General features: G+C 37.3%; 1 protein-coding gene across 1 annotated transcript in view; it reads right to left on the reverse strand.

The window, feature by feature from the left end:
* Positions 1–10,496: 10,496 nt before the first annotated feature.
* Positions 10,497–16,315, reverse strand: part of Grip128 (gamma-tubulin complex component 5) — a 334,747-nt gene continuing 328,928 nt past the window's right edge. The window contains exon 17 of the mRNA XM_067152174.2: positions 10,497–14,848. Within this exon, the coding sequence (XP_067008275.2) occupies positions 14,802–14,848 (47 nt within the window). The 3' untranslated portion in view covers positions 10,497–14,801. The remainder of the gene's footprint in view (positions 14,849–16,315) is intronic.

Below are 16,315 nucleotides of genomic sequence, written 5' to 3' on the forward strand. Positions count from 1 at the left end.
TTCTGTTGTTGACCTAGTATTGAGTTTAAATAATGTTTCACAAGCATAAGTTGCTTCTGGTTTAATAACAGAGTTATAATGCCTAAATTTAGCATTAATCGAAAGACATTTCTTTTTGTATGTAGGCCAAGTTATCCGTTGTGCCTGCTTCAGTTTATATATTCTGCTCTCTATTGATGGTTTTTCATTGCAATTCCAAGTGAGATTTTCATCCAAATATTTAAATGTACTTACAATTTCAATTCGTTTATTATTATTTAATAATAGCTCTGAATTTAGAGTTCTGAAAGTAGGCATTATTTTTGTTTTATCATACGAAATTTGCAATCCAACTTTTTTCGCTACATTTGCAAGTTCTTTCAATTGAACTTTAGCCTCTTCGAAACCATTTGCCAGTATCGCAAGATCATCCGTGAATGCCAAGCAATTTAGTTTGATATTTTTTCCAATTTTGACTTTTGGAGGACATACCTTAGTCCACTCTCACATGACCTTTTCCAATACACAACTGAACAATAATGGCGAAAGTCCATCTCCCTGGCGGAGGCCTGTTGTAATTGCAAATGATTTAGATAACTCATTTCTGAATCTAACTTTAGATTGAGTATTCTTAAGAGTCATACCAATCAGGCTAATAAGTTTGGAATGTAGACCAAATTCCTGAAGGACATTCAACAGTGATTCACGATGTATACTATCATACGCCTTTTGAAAATCAACAAACGTAATAACTAAATTTTTGTTTCTAGATCTATGATGTTTCATAATCCATTTTAAACTGATGATTTGGTCAGGGCAGCTTCTTCCTGGACGAAATCCACCTTGATATTCCCCTAGTTCACAGTCAAGATGTCCCTGTATTCTGTTATAGATAATCTTAGATAAAATATTATATGTAATGTCCAATAATGATACTCCCCGATAATTATTTGGATCAGATCTATCGCCCTTTTTATGCAATGGTTGAATTATTGCCATATTCCACTCTTCAGGCATTGCAGCAGTATTCCAAATATCTATAAGATGTTTATGTAGATTATGAACGGTTTGGTCATTAGCATTCTTCCATACCTCTGCGACGATTTGGTTCTCTCCCGGTGCTTTATAATTTTTAAGGGAATCAATTGCTGCTCGTACTTCATTATAAACGGGCGGTGTAACCTTTTCTAAAGGTATCCTATTTTTTGGATGTGTGTCATATTACAGATATTCTGAAGGTTCCTCACTGTTAAGTAAGTTCTCAAAGTATCTAGCTAAAATTTCCTCATTATCTTGATTAGTATGTGCCTGTTTTCCATTAGTATCTCTCATTAGGAGTGTTGGGGGAGTATAATTTGTTTGGTATTGCCGAAATGTTTTATAGTAATCTCTTGTCTTATGTTGAGTAAATGCTTCGTCAATAGAGTGTAACATCTCCGTGTGATAATTTCTCTTAACCCTTCGGATGATTTTAGCCGTATATCGTCTAGCAGTAACAAGTTCTTCGCGTGACTGTTCTGTTTTCCGTTGTTGATCAATCAACCATGCCTTGTGTCGGTGTTGAATCGCTGCCTCGCACTCCTCATTCCACCAAGCATGTTTTTTCCTCTTTTTAACGGGAGCGTTTTCCTCAGCAATGGTTTTTAGCTTGTTAATTACCGTTCCCAAATCATCACTTAGATAGGTTTTAGATTGTTCATAATATAATTTATTATTAATGAGATAGCTAGGGTGATATGTTTTCTTCCTATTACATTTGGAGAGAATGCGTTTCTTTTTTGGAGTTAATTTTATTTTAATTTTGGACAAATAATGATCTGAATCTACGTCCACTCCACGGAGGACCCTCACATTGTAAATTTCCTTATGATAGTTCTTATCCATAGCTACATGATCAATTTGGAACTCCCCTAATTTAACATTAGGGCACTTCCAAGTCATCAGTTTATGTGGTCGTCGTTTGAATCGTGTGGTTTCCAAAAGTAGCCCATGATCAATACAAAGATTGATCAATCTCTGACCATTCCTGTTAGTTAGATGATGAGCTGGCCACTTACCTACATCACGAAACCTCTTCTCACGGCCTATTTTAGCATTGAAATCGCCAAGCATGATTTTAATATGGTTATCGGAAATGGATGATAATAGTTGGTCTAGTTCTTCCCGAAATTTGTCTGTGTCTTCCCTGTTGGTCCTGTTTTTTTCATTCATTGGAGCATGAACGTTTATCAATGTGTACGTTTTATTCTCTACTTTGATTGTCATCAATGTCGTTTGGGGGGAGGTGGAAGAAAAATCTTCAATTGAATCTAAGATACTAGTATGAACCAAAAAGCCGACTCCAAACTGAGGAACACTCTTTAGTACAGATTCATTATATTAAAAGTATACATTTTCATTAAAATGTCCGAGTTCAAATGTTGTCAGTGAGTTCTGTGAATTGTAGTTCAACTGTACTTTGCATCAATTTTACGACAGTGCTTGAAATATTACATGAACATTAAAATATTGCATTATGATAAAAGTACAGAATTTCGTTAACAGTCCGAGTACAATATCAAGATGTTTTTAGTAAGTTCTGTAGCTTGTTTGCACTTTGCAATAGCTGAGTGAAATTTTATTTTTACAACACTGGCGCAGAGGGTAATAGATAATTTGCTTAAAGTCCAAGTGGTAATGTAGCTTGCAGACTGGATATAAACAAGTCCTTGAAAGTCTTACAGAATTGCAAGAAAGCTCTGCATACGGTGGACACTACCAGCCAAGCTGTACACACTGCCGCGCAAGGTTCCATCTGTTTCCGCTATGGACTGAGAGTTCCATCCATTCAATCCACAATTCATGTGAAATTAAATTATATGTAATTTCAGTTCAATACAGAACCAAAAATGAAATTTATAACCCTTGATGAGCCCCAGCATTTGCCTGGTGTGAAAATGGGAAACCACAGAAAACCATCTTCAGGGCTGCCGACAGTGGGGTTCGAACCTACTATCTCCCGGATGCAAGCTCACAGCTGCGCGCTCCTAACCGCACGGCCAACTCGCCCGGTCTTCCATAATTCAGTGTCCTAGAAGTGTGATAAAAACCACTGCAAGATTTGTTTTTACAAATTATGATAATTGGTTGCACATCACTCAGAAGCTCATTAAAATTTGTGTAATTTTTACTGATATACTCTCCACACAATTTAATTGTACACAGAGGATTTTGATCCAGTTCCAGAAACCTACTCATATCAATCATTCATTTACACATTCAATAACATCTAAGTTGGATTCCATGCGTTTCCTGATGCTCAAACAAATAAATTAAGATAAATATATTTTAGAGCTTTATCAGAGAAGGGAGGCTATGAAGTAACAAACACAAAGGACAGATGACAGGGAGCTTTCTCTGATAAACGAACAAGTAAAAAAAAATTTAAACATTTCCCATCTCTGAATGCATCTCTAGTTGAGTCAATACTACATTAGTACCAAGAATATCTACATTTACCCTCAAATATGGGTGTACCAAACAACTCAATTTTTGCTTTAGTGACCACAACAGCAGTCAAAGCAATTATACTGACACCATTGTCCAAAGAATTTTCAGAACTGAGAAGCAGAAGATATGTTATTGTTGATTGCTACCTTGGAATGTGATCTTCATTCTATTTGTCACTTGTCATTTCGGGCTGAAAGCTCCCACAAAGGAGCAACAGAGAAGAGTCAAACCTGACCCAAGTCCAACTTCACATGCACTCATAGGATGGCTTAGACCAGGTATTACCATAGGTACACTATGACTTGAAACAAGATACAACCCTCCATATTTTACTTGTGTACAAAAACCAGAGTGGAGAGAGTTAAGCTCAGAATAATGACTATTCAAATCTTGGATCTTGAATAGCAGGGATTTCTCATGCTCAGCTATGAAAGCTGACAGGTTCTCTTAATATTTATCCTGTGTTCTCACATCACTTTCAGGTGCCCATACTGAGCCTTCTCCAGAAATGTCGGCGACCTTCCAATAGCATAATGACTGCTATTCATTCCCATTTAGTACTTGTCTTCATTTCTCAATTTATGTATTTTTTTCTTCATTTCTATTTTAGTATTTTTTAACATTCTTTTTGTAGCTTATATGAAATTTTCATTTGTCTGTCTGTTAGGTCATCAGGCCAGAGGCTGGTTGGATCCTCAAACAGCACCACCACCAAAGGTTATGCGATTATAAGGAAACCCCTAAATCCAATGGCAGCACCAAAATGAGGCATACTACGCAAGATGAGGAGTGATGAGGTAGTTTGTCATTGCTTTCCTTACTGGGTCAGAAAGTACTATTGCAGCATGACTGACCCTATGAGCAGCACCTTTCATAACACTCAGATGCACTAGTCATGCTCCACTACCCATACCCCAGCAACTTCCATACTGTCACAGCCATGGATGTTGACTGGGACTTCGGTGGAAGCTACACTTTACTCTGGCCTGTGCCAAGAGATGGATGCAAAAGTACTGTATCCATCAAGAAATGACAGCAGGCAGAATTTTCATTTCTGCACTGTTTATTCTGTATTGGAAGCAATTCTCTATTGTATATTATTCATTGTATTCTTTCATTATCCAATATCTCTGTGGCTTAATATGTAACATAGTGTAAATAAAAACTTCCACCCCATATCTTCACTTGTACATAGTTATTGCCGTAATTTTAATTTACCTTGGTTGTACAATGGATGTTAGTAATAGTCTTTCCACAAGAGCATGCAAGGTACGATATGCTTCAATGGTAGACCATCAGAAGTATACCCTATGAATAGCAGGGTTAAGCTGAGTTGTGGACTGGTTCCTCTGCTCTCTTAGTACGTTGTTCTCCCTGTTCCTAAAGTATCATTTTGGAGATAAGGCCGTGGAAGTATATTTATTTTGATACCAGAGCAAATAATAATCTGTTCAAAACTGCTGGCCTTCGAGTCAAAGCCAAAGTGAATATGGTATTCATATGTGAACTGCTACATACCGAAGGTGATGTCGAGTTAAGCCCTACAGAAGTTCAGCTTGAACAGGCATTGTATGTCTGTAGAGAGTTCAGTCTCTCTATCTACGTATCTACATTCAGAAAACTAATGTTATGGTGCAGAATGCTAATACATCTCCACCTATTCCCACACTCTCAATGAAATGAATAGCTTCTCTTACCTGGTATACATTCTATTGAGTATTTAATTTCCTGATCTTGAGATTACCAACAAAATTGTTAAATCAACAGGTGTTATGCCTAAAATGAAGAAGAGAGGGAGAAATATGGACTAATGACAGAGAAAATCAAACTTCAGGTCAGCCTAGGGCATAAGCAAACTTCTCTACAGCAATGAGACTTGACTTTGATACTCTTACCAGACATCAGATGAGAATGAACAATTTTCATCACCGCTGTTTAAGGAACAATTTTCATCACCGCTGTTTAAGGAGGATCTTCCAGATTTCATGGAGGCACAGAGTGCCCAATACTGAAATCTTACATACTGCATGTTTCTCAGGTATGCAGAACTTACTCAGGCACAGGTGGCTCAGAAGGCCAAGTCGTATCAGGCATGTGGATCTTTAACAAATGCCAAAAGTTCTGCTTTATGGAAAAATACTCAAGAGTCCAAGGCAGTTTGAAGACCATACCTAAGTCTTAAAGATGTCTGCAAGAAACTCTAAATGCTGGCTGGCATAAATCCTAGAAGTTTAAAGAGAATTGCTAACATCAAGGATTCCTGAGATGTGTTGTACGAAACAAGGGTTTAGACGGCTGTCACACAGGGGCGGCTTTTCAGGTGTAGTAGGTGAAGTGCCACTTCACCATTTATTCTTACCAGAATGATTTTTTTTAAACATTTAGTTTTCTTATGACATTTGTTGGTCTTACGGAAAGAAAATGCTTGTTTGTACCAAGAGCTCGCATCACTTGATGAGAACCAGGGGAACTAACGAAAGCGCCAGCTGTCGGCCACAGTACGGGGCGCGAGATTGAATGAAGACGAGAGATTCCGCAGCTGGCTCAACCTCCCAAGTGCTTCCTCGTACCGCTTGGCCTTGGCGGTTGCCATGACAACCATGACGTCACCCGCGTACTTTACTCATAGTGAAATGTGCAAGTGAAGTTGAGGGAAGATCGGAATGTTTCGTCTTCCCTGCATCATCCTGTGTGAAGTACAAGTATTTATGCATCGTGGTTCATTTGTAGTGTTGTGCTATTTCATTTAAACATGCATCCTGTTTATGACAGTGTGTATTTTATTAGAAACACCATTTTTACGTTGGAGAAACGAAGATCAGAATGAAGTTCTACATTTTGGTTGCCCTACTGAATCACTGCAAATTTGTGCTACAAAAGAAGTAAAACATTCCGGTAAATCTTACAGTCTTAGTTTCAAATGATTGTGGTTTAAGGAATTTCCATAGTTGCGCTCCTCTCCAGCTCTACAGAAGTTGTTTTGTTGGCCCTGCTTGCTTTTTAGCATATGGAATAAAGAAGGATTTTCAGCCCTTTTGAACATAACACGTTCTTTACATAAGCACTCAGACTCTCCAGAACATATAAAATGCCAGCCAGATTTGAAGACTTTGGAAAGAAACCAAAATACGATCTCTGATACCCTGAAGAAAAATGCTAGACTGTATATCGTACAGTTCAATGAAAATGTACGTTTAAATAGGCTTTTCCTTCAGTTGGTAATTGATGCAGTGCTCTATTTAAGTAAGCAAAAACTAGCTTTTAGTGGTCATGACGAAACATTAAATTCAATAAATCGTGGTAATTTTAAGGTATTGTTAACATTGCTGTTATTAAGGGGCCCTGCAGAAATACAAAAGCAGTATTCTAAGATAAAAAGTGCGTTTAGTGGTGAATCAAAGAGTATTCAAAATGAGTTAATTGAGTGCATTTCAGAATACATCGATGATTTCGTAAAAACAGAATTGACGAGTGCTGATTTTTTTCTGTTCAGGTGGACAATACGGCAGATATCACACGGGTGTCTCAGTGTTCTGTAATTGTGAGGTTTGTTAATGTTGACGGGGCTATAGTGGAACGTTTCTTAGGTTTCCATGATGTAAGTGCTGGAAGACCCTCAGATGCTTTGTTTGTTTTATTGGACAAAATTTTGGGACCATTCAATTACGAGCACAAATTAGTAGGACAGTGTTACGATGATGATACGTGATGTCTGGCCATTTGAATGGACCCCAGAGAAAGATGAAAGAGAAAGCTCCTCTTGCAGTATTTGTACACTGTTTGGTGCACCAATTAAATTTGGTCTTGTAACAGAGTTGTAAAACAATACGAAAGTGTCATATATATTTTTTTCATCAATTTCTGGAATACCATCCTTTTTCCATCACTTAGCTAAGAGAACTTACACCATTTCTGCTGTATCGGGGCCACGCATTCCAACTGTGACTCCTGTCCGCTGGAGCTCGAACTCAAAATTATTGAGTGTAATTGTAGATGACTGGGGAAAACTGAAATAAGTTTTTGAAAATATAGTTACTAGTGAAGAGTCCGGTGACAAATGTATTCTACTTGCCAGAGGCTTTCTTCAGGACATGAACAGTTTTGAATTAACTTTTCTGGCAGTAGGGTTTCATGACATTTTTTGTTTAACTGATATTCTCTATGATATTTTGCAAAAGAAGTCATTGGATGTGAGCTATTGTATATCAAAAATAAGAACAACATGTGATCTTCTGAGAAACAAGAGGACCGATGAACATTTTCTAATTATATTTGAAAAGGCCTCCCTGGCTCAGACGGCAGAGCGTCGGCCTCTCACCGCTGGATACCATGGCTCAAATCCCGGTCACTCCATGTGAGATCTGTGCTGGACAAAGTGGAGGCGGGACAGGTTTTTTTCCGGGTACTCTGGTTTTCTCTGTCATCTTTCATTCCAGCAACACTCTCCATTCTCATTTCATAGCATCTATCATTCATTAATAAATCACTTTGGGAGTGGCGACCCCATCGTACTAACAGCCTATATCTGCTTCAGTCATTACATCCCTGACCCGGTCAATGACTGGAAAACAGGTTGTAGGTTTTTTTCATTTGAAAAGGCCAGCAAAATGGTGGATATGCGCCAAACCCGTGAGTATAGCACCCTTACTCAGGACAAATGTGTTCAGATGTATCGAGTTTTATATTTTGAAATTTTGGATAACATTTTGATGGAAATTGATGAGAGATTTCACGATTGTGAAAAAATTAAATTTGTTTGCTTAGTCGATAACACAAAATTTGAAGAATACAACATGTGCTTTCCTTCTAGCGCTCTTGAAAATGTGCAAAATTTCTTTGGATCTGTGTTTCCGAAGATGCATTGCTTAAGAAACTAACTCTCTATATTGTATGCCGATGAAAATGTACAGACGTTTCTACTGAAAAGATGTTCCAAATGTTTCACGGAGATAAAGGTATTTTTACGGACGCTTATAAATTGTTCTCCCTTATTTTGTCCATCTCATCTACTACTCCATCAGTGGAAAGAAGCTTTTCTTCCCTAAAACGTATAAAAACATACCTTAGAAATGCCATTTCAGAAGAGAGACTTTCTTATTTGGGTAATATTGCTATTCAGAACGAACTACTTCTGCAGTTAAAGAACAAACAACCATTCTATGAAGACATTACTGACAAGTTTGAAGCTTTAAAGGACTGGAGGATCGACTTGATGTGCAAAAATTAGGCGAGTTCAATTATTAAAAAAACAATTTAAATATATATTTTCTTTACTACTATAACCTTTTCGATTTCTTTTTTTTTTTTGCTAGTTGTTTTTTACGTCGCACCGACACAGATAGGTCTTACGGCGACGATGGGACAGGAAAGGGCTAGGAGTGGGAAGGAAGAGGCCGTGGCCTTAATTAAGGTACAGCCCCAGCATTTGCCTGGTGTGAAAATGGGAAACCACGGAAAACCATTTTCAGGGCTGCCGACAGTGGGGTTCAAACCTACTATCTCCCGAATACTGGATACTGGCCGCACGTAAGCGACTGCAGCTATTTTCGATTTCTAGCGTCAGTAAACAGCTGTGCGTCGTAAATGAAAACATAACAAAATGTCCAGCTCTTCCAGAAGGTGCCGCACTTGCATAATTGTTAGTCTCCCAGTCAGATCTTATCTCTACTTTACATTGTAGAGCAAAGGCAGCCACAGGGTTGCCGCGCTGTGACGTTACACAGCACTCCAGTCAGTATACATTTTTGGTCACATGCTGGACCCTCCGCCAGTCACACGTACGAGTACAAAACAACCAAAAACAACACATAGTTCCTAAATCTGTCGCTCGAAACCGAACGGGTTATTCCTCTTCACCATACTTTACAGCCACGAGCCGCCACTGCTGTCACAACAAGGAGCAACAAGCCTATAGTGAAGAGATCAGAGAACTTCATGTGCCATTACTGTGCAAGGGACTGTCACTCAAGAGACAAGTCTATATGGTCCGACACTGTGGTTAGCTGGTTCGAGTCCTGTTGGTCGAAAAAATGTTCACCATCAGGGCAGGGTAGGAGAGGTGGTGGTATACATTTCTAATCACAAGATTGTGTGCCAAAAGCCTGTATTAAATTCCAAAACTCTTCGCAATGCTCATATGAAGTGAGAGCATATGACGCTGTTGATGGTGATTAATTCGTCGGACGGAGATGTAAAGCCTTGAGCACACCCCTTGGTGCTATTCGAAAGGAGCTGCCAGCACTGGGTTTCATCCTCTTCCTTCCTACTACCATCTATCACCTCATTTATTTCGTCTCAATTAACTCTTCTGTTAAAGATGACATCAGGAAGGGCATCCGGTCATAAAAAATCACTACAAATATTTTTCTTATTTCATATACAACCCCATACCAAAACAGGACAGGGGTTGGAAACACATACTGTCACTCGAGAGTGGGTCTTTTCAGCCAACGTAAGAAATGAAAAAACTGAACCAGTGTGCTACATTGTTGTCCTTTGAAGATAAATAGCTGTCTATCTATCTTATTTTCATACAATAATATTCAGATATTAGGGGGATCGAACAGAGAGACAATATAAAAATACTAAAAAAATAACTTTTATTGTACAAATGGAAATGAACATCAAATTAATTCTTAAAGTGGTACTTCATTAGAAAAATCGAGAATAGATAAAGGATTAGTTTACATTCAGGTACAAGCAAACGACAAAGAATATGAAGAATTTTTTTTGAAATGTTACCAGCGTCAATACAGATTTTCCTTCCAGAGCCAAATTTCTTCACTGAGCAAACAACATAGAATATGTGAAGAAATATTTTTGAAATATTACCAGTGTCAATACTGATTTTCCAGAGCCAAATTTCTTCACTGAAATTTATGCCAATACATTGACTCTGTTTTTAAAAATATACCTTTCCAAAAGTACAAGTCTTATGACAATGACAACCATGTTCAGGATAATTCAAACATTTCCGAGGTTGCTTAAACTTACTAAAAGTTTAAAATAATTTTTTCAATAAGAATCTGCTATGAACAATATGGTGAACATCTGTGATGTCATCAGTTAAATTCTAAAATTGCATGTTAATACATACTATCATTTCTTTCTATACAATACTTCCAACAGCAAACATTTATTATTGTTATATTTAAATAAATTAATCACAATATACTTCACAGAGAGGGATTACTATCTGATGGCACAAAACCTTAGTTGTGTACTAAATGAGTTTTGCATGCAGACAACGCTATGTGCTGCAGCGTAAATGAGAGGGGAGGATTATTCACTTAACTAGTTGCTATGAAAGTGTTCACATCAACTCCTGGTTAACTGAATGCCCTCATCTGAGCTTCTCATTCTGCTGTCCGCAGACCGGCTGGCAACTGCGTTAGTGTGATAAGTCTTCATTTTGCTCTGAGTAGCACAGCATTAGTTATCCCCTCCACTACCTTCCTTCCCCTTCTAGCTCGTGGCTTGGTCCAGGTTTGTACCATCAGCTAGTAATCGCACTCTACTGGGCAAGTAAAATGCATATTTCATCAGAATGGGGATTAGTGAAAATAAATGAGAGGAATTAGTACAAAAGTTGCCATTAATCAAGAATCCAAAATAAACATCTGTCTTTGAGAAAAATATAAGTGTGAAGTACCTCACTTAACATTTTTTTTAAAATCTCAAATTACAAAACTCCACAGCAGAAACATTACTGATGTTTTTATATAAAATGTCACACTGTCCGGATTCTGTCTCCACAAAGTAACAGGAAAAGGTATTGAAGACATAAAAAGGACTAACGAAAATGATCTTTACAACTTGTGACAAATTACAGCCCATTCTTTTGTTTATCCCCCGTTAGTGACCCCTGGTTCACTGGAATGTTTGAAACATCATCCAAAAAATTGCAGGCGCAGTACATTCACGCACCTTCTTGCAACAGCTGTGCCAACATCTGCTTTATTCATCATTCTGGAAGTTCTTAACAATTTCGGTCTAAGAGACTGTCATTAAACTGTACTGTATGCATTTGTTGTACTATTACAATTTAGCAAAGTAACATACTAAACTTAGTGTTTTTCGTGATTGGTTCTATTTTTTACTTGTTAATTAACAAGTAGAAATCAAGCAAAAGTAAGCTTGACACATTAGGATTTTTTTAATTTCTAGAATTTTTGATGTGTTACCTTTATGAACATGGCTAACAAGTCAAGATAATTTTTTTATTTTGTGTTCTAGACAGAGTATGAGAACCTGCAAATTTGTATAATTCAGTTTTCTTACATATTACCCTAAAAATTAAACAAATAAAAATGTCAGTCAGAGAGACTGGTCACCAAGGTAGAAACTAAACATCACATCACTAATGGAGGGTTAATGAAGTACAGTTCAAGTCATAATTAAACTTTTCAGTTTTGACTTCATTAATATATCATTTTGAAGTTTATCAGTCTATCAAAACTTTGAATTTATATGATGATGATGATGATAATAATAATAATAATAATAATAATAATAATAATAATAATAATAATAATAATAATAATAATAATAATAATAATAATAATAATAATAACAACAACAACAATAATCTGTGTTTTCCATTATTTAATATACAAAACACCACAGGCATGTTGTATGCAAAAAATTCACTGTGATTTCACTCTTAGTCACCATTCCAGCCAGTTCTAAAATATTATATCTACTGTCTATTAGCCCATTAACAAGCATGACATTTCACTATTAAGTTGAAAGAAGGTATACGATGGTTCAACCTTTCAATACTATTAAAATAAGAAATGTAAGTTTTACATTCCCACAAATCTTTAAGCCCATATAATGGAAGGCTTTTCATTTTGCTTAGTTAGCATAATTATTTAGAGGTAAGAATTTCGTAGTGTTCTGTAGTGAAGTGAGATCACTATTATGCTAACCAAGCAAAACGAAAAGCCTTCCATTATATGGTCTTAAAGATTAAGTAGGAATGTAAAACTTACATTTCTTATTTTAGTAGTATTGAAAGGTTGAACCATCATATATCTTCTATGAACTTAATAGTAATCTCACTTCAATACGGAGCACAACGAAATTCTTATCTTTTAATAAGCATGACATCTGCATGACAGCATAAACAAATGAGTTACACAAATTAGAGCAATGGGGCATTACATATCAATTGCTATCAATAGGAAAAACAAATTACAATTGCAATGCTGAATCAATTATAAGCTGATTAACAAAAACAATAATGTCGTGAGGTTACCATTTCTTCAACTAATATCAATTTTAAGAGACAGAAGAGTGCCAGAACTTTGCCATGAAATGAGATTCTATAATGAATAAAAAAATAATCACACATCTCTCTCATTTTAAAAGTCCTCTGAGTGCCACCCGACTGAGCTGGTAGATGATCTCATGACCATGAAAAAGAGGTGAGTATCTAACTAGCTGAACTACACAGTCAGGTTATAGATACTGGTCCTGATAAAACTCTTGAACAGAGAGGTGCCAGTGGATATTTACTCATGAAAGATACCTGAACAGTGGCATCGCATAAAGAAGTTGCCAGCTTACTTATTCTACACATGTATTACAGAATGCCTGGTGGAAAGGTATGATGAGCAAAGCATACAGGGTTAGATTCTGTGTGTGTGTGTGTGTGTATGTGCGCGTGCACGTAGAGAAACTTCTCCTTACGGGCACTCCACAAAAGACAGAGATTAAGTGCCAGTAATTTACCAACACCAGGCTAACGTATTTGAGCATGTTCAAATACCATCGGACTGAGCCAGGATCGAACCTGCCAAGTTGGGGTCAGAAGGGCAGCGCCTCAACCGCCTGAGCCACTCAGCCCGGCAAAAAAGAAAAAGATGTAATTAAAAAAAAAACACCACCTTTCTTCAGCTTATCCCAGCTGTTTCTGGATTTCCTGGAGCCACCCAGGCTCATTTAATTTTGGCTGGGTGCCAAGTGATCTTTGAGATGTAAATCTCAACCCGGTATTCAAACCTTAACCTTCAGGATGGGGGGGGGGGGGAGGGGGGGCTGTCCTAAGCCATTGAGCTAATTACGCTGACCCCCTTTTCAGACTGTAACCCCGAAAACCAAATTTAAAAAACTTACCAGGCAGGGGAGAAATTGACGAAATTTGCAATTATCGTAGTGATGCTGGAGTAAATAGTGCAAAATGCAGCTGATAAACAAGCCTGACCAACTTTTTTTTTTAATGGGAACTTCATATCGTTTTATTGTACATTAGTTGTGAGTTAAAACAGTAAACTTTAAATAATGCATAATAATGTTATTGTTTTTAAATTCTGCTAACTACTTTCGATGGTTTTCGGGGATGCCAAGGTGCTGAATATGTTATAGACGTAAAAACTGGTCATTGGAATCTCTTATTTTCTTGACATGGCATAAGCCCAAAAGTCTGTATCATGTCTATAAAGTAAACTTGTTTCTTCATCCTGAGGTGGTGCAGCTCTTTTTTTTTAGACAGGCTCCCAGTGGAAGGGAGTTGCATGTACCATTTTTACCGCAAATCAACCTTCCTGCCATTCTGGCAATACAGTACCAGGAATCGAACTCAGGCTTCCGAGAATGGCAGCTAATCGTGCTAACCATTACACTGGCGGACATTCTTAACCACAAAACACAGACACATATATGTGACTGATGCGAGCTTGCAATGCACAGGTCGGACACGAAACTATTCATCTATTTGTGCGACGTCATCAGAGCTGCAGTAGGCCTACGCTACGGAGGCGGACATTTCTTAACTATGAAATACAGATGTACCGCATGACTTGGACGTGTTTTCATTGCGTGGGTCGTACAGAGTAAACTATTCACAGATTTGTGTCTTGTCATCAGAGCTGCATAAGGCTTGTACGAACTTTGAAGCGGAATCGTTGTTCTTCTCTGACGATTTATCGTGGGGGGGTCTTGTATGCGAGATTTATTTTTTTCATTTTCTTCGTCTTGAAAAGCCAAGATGAGTAAATATGGTAAAACTGTCTTCTGTACTGGATCCAATGTCTTCCTTCCTAACAGTTTCCAGCCCTGTGAGACAAAACTGCAGTAGGTTTGGATCGACATACATATGAGAAAAATCCTTTTGTGTTATAAACATGGGGAGAAACAAGCATCGATCAGCACTCGCTGATCAGCATCTTAAAAACCTACTGCTTCTGGCACCATCATCTGCAAACCCCAACAATGAAGACCTGTTAAGCAAGACAGACATCGAAAAGCCTCTCTTAGAACTAAGCTTGTTTTGTTTCATGTCAGTGTGGCATATGTTATTTAATATGATGCAGAGGAAAGTCCACAGATGATCATGTTGGTAGATGGCACGCATTCAAGGCCATACAAAGACCAGCCACTAGAAAAGAAAGAAAAAACACATTTCTTAATAAAGCTAACAACAAAGTGCCTTCAATATCCCGAAAAACAACATAGTTCTCTCCGACAAAACATCTCCTGTATGTTATAATTACACTTCATATTAGGATCATCAGACTAAAATGAGTATGAATCACTAGGAGAATTATATGGGCCATTCATAGACATAAGAGAAACTTAAATCCTTAATTACCTTCTTTTTCTCTTTTATATTTCGAATTCTATTCATATGGATGCAATAAAAGGCCAGTTAGGGCTAGAAATATAACTTGCAATCTACTATTCTAATTAAAAATTCATGACTCAATTAACTAAAATTTAGCAGCTTATGAGATCTTATATCAGAATTTCTGTACCAAATGCCCCATAAATGGATTTTAAAATGACACAGAATAATATACATACATTAACAGGTAATCAACCTGAATACTTACCAAACAGCTGTTAATTTGATCATATTGTGATTCATTTTAGAATGTTAACAGGATAACATATAACAAAATAATTTACCATAAGAAAAAATTCAAGTTCATACACATGAATACCATTCTCTTGCTCTGGAACAAATAGCCAAAGTCCAACTATTAAAACAATGTTCCCTGAGGTGTGTTGTGGAATCACTTAAAAGTATGGTGGACAATGCTCTAAATAGACAAAGGTTTCATTTCAAAACAATATTAAGAGGTAACCATAAATATTATCAGTTACATCCTAGAACCAGTTTTCCAACACCTATTCATATCTTGACAACTGTATGGGAAATGAGTGTCAAATCATGTCATACAGAGATAATAATAATAATAATAATAATAATAATAATAATAATAATAATAATAATAATAATAATAATAATAATAATAATAATAATAATAATAATTATTATTATTATTATTATTTTGTGTGGCTATTTCTAGCCAAGTGCAGCCCTTGTAAAGGCAGACCCTCTGATGAGGGTGGGCAGCATCTACCATGTGTAGGTAAATGTGCGTTATTGTGGTGAAGGATAGTGTTGTGTGTGGTGTGTGAGTTGCAGGGATGTTGGGGACAGCACAAACACCCAGGCCCCGAGCCAAGGGACTTAACCATTTAAGTTTAAAATCTCCGACCCGGCTGGGAATCGAACTTGGGACCCCTGCGACCAAAGGCCAGCACACTAACAATTTAGCCATGGAGCCGGACATACAGAGATAGCAATGTGAAAACGAACACAATGCTCAATAACTGATCAGGGTAGGAAGAGGGAAAAACAGAAAGAGGAAACAGAAAGAAACATTAAAACACGTCATCTTCAAATAGACAGGCTCTCTCTTCATCAGTCTCAGTTGTTCTACATCCATCTCTTCTCGGGCCCTGACAAGCTCTTTTTGCTTCTCAGCGTCATCAGGAGGGTGGGCATCAACACTCACCAAGGGAAACTTTTGACAGATCTTCAGTCTTGATACAAAAA

Source organism: Anabrus simplex, chromosome 8 (genome assembly GCF_040414725.1).
Source record: "Anabrus simplex isolate iqAnaSimp1 chromosome 8, ASM4041472v1, whole genome shotgun sequence".
NCBI lineage: Eukaryota > Metazoa > Arthropoda > Insecta > Orthoptera > Tettigoniidae > Anabrus > Anabrus simplex.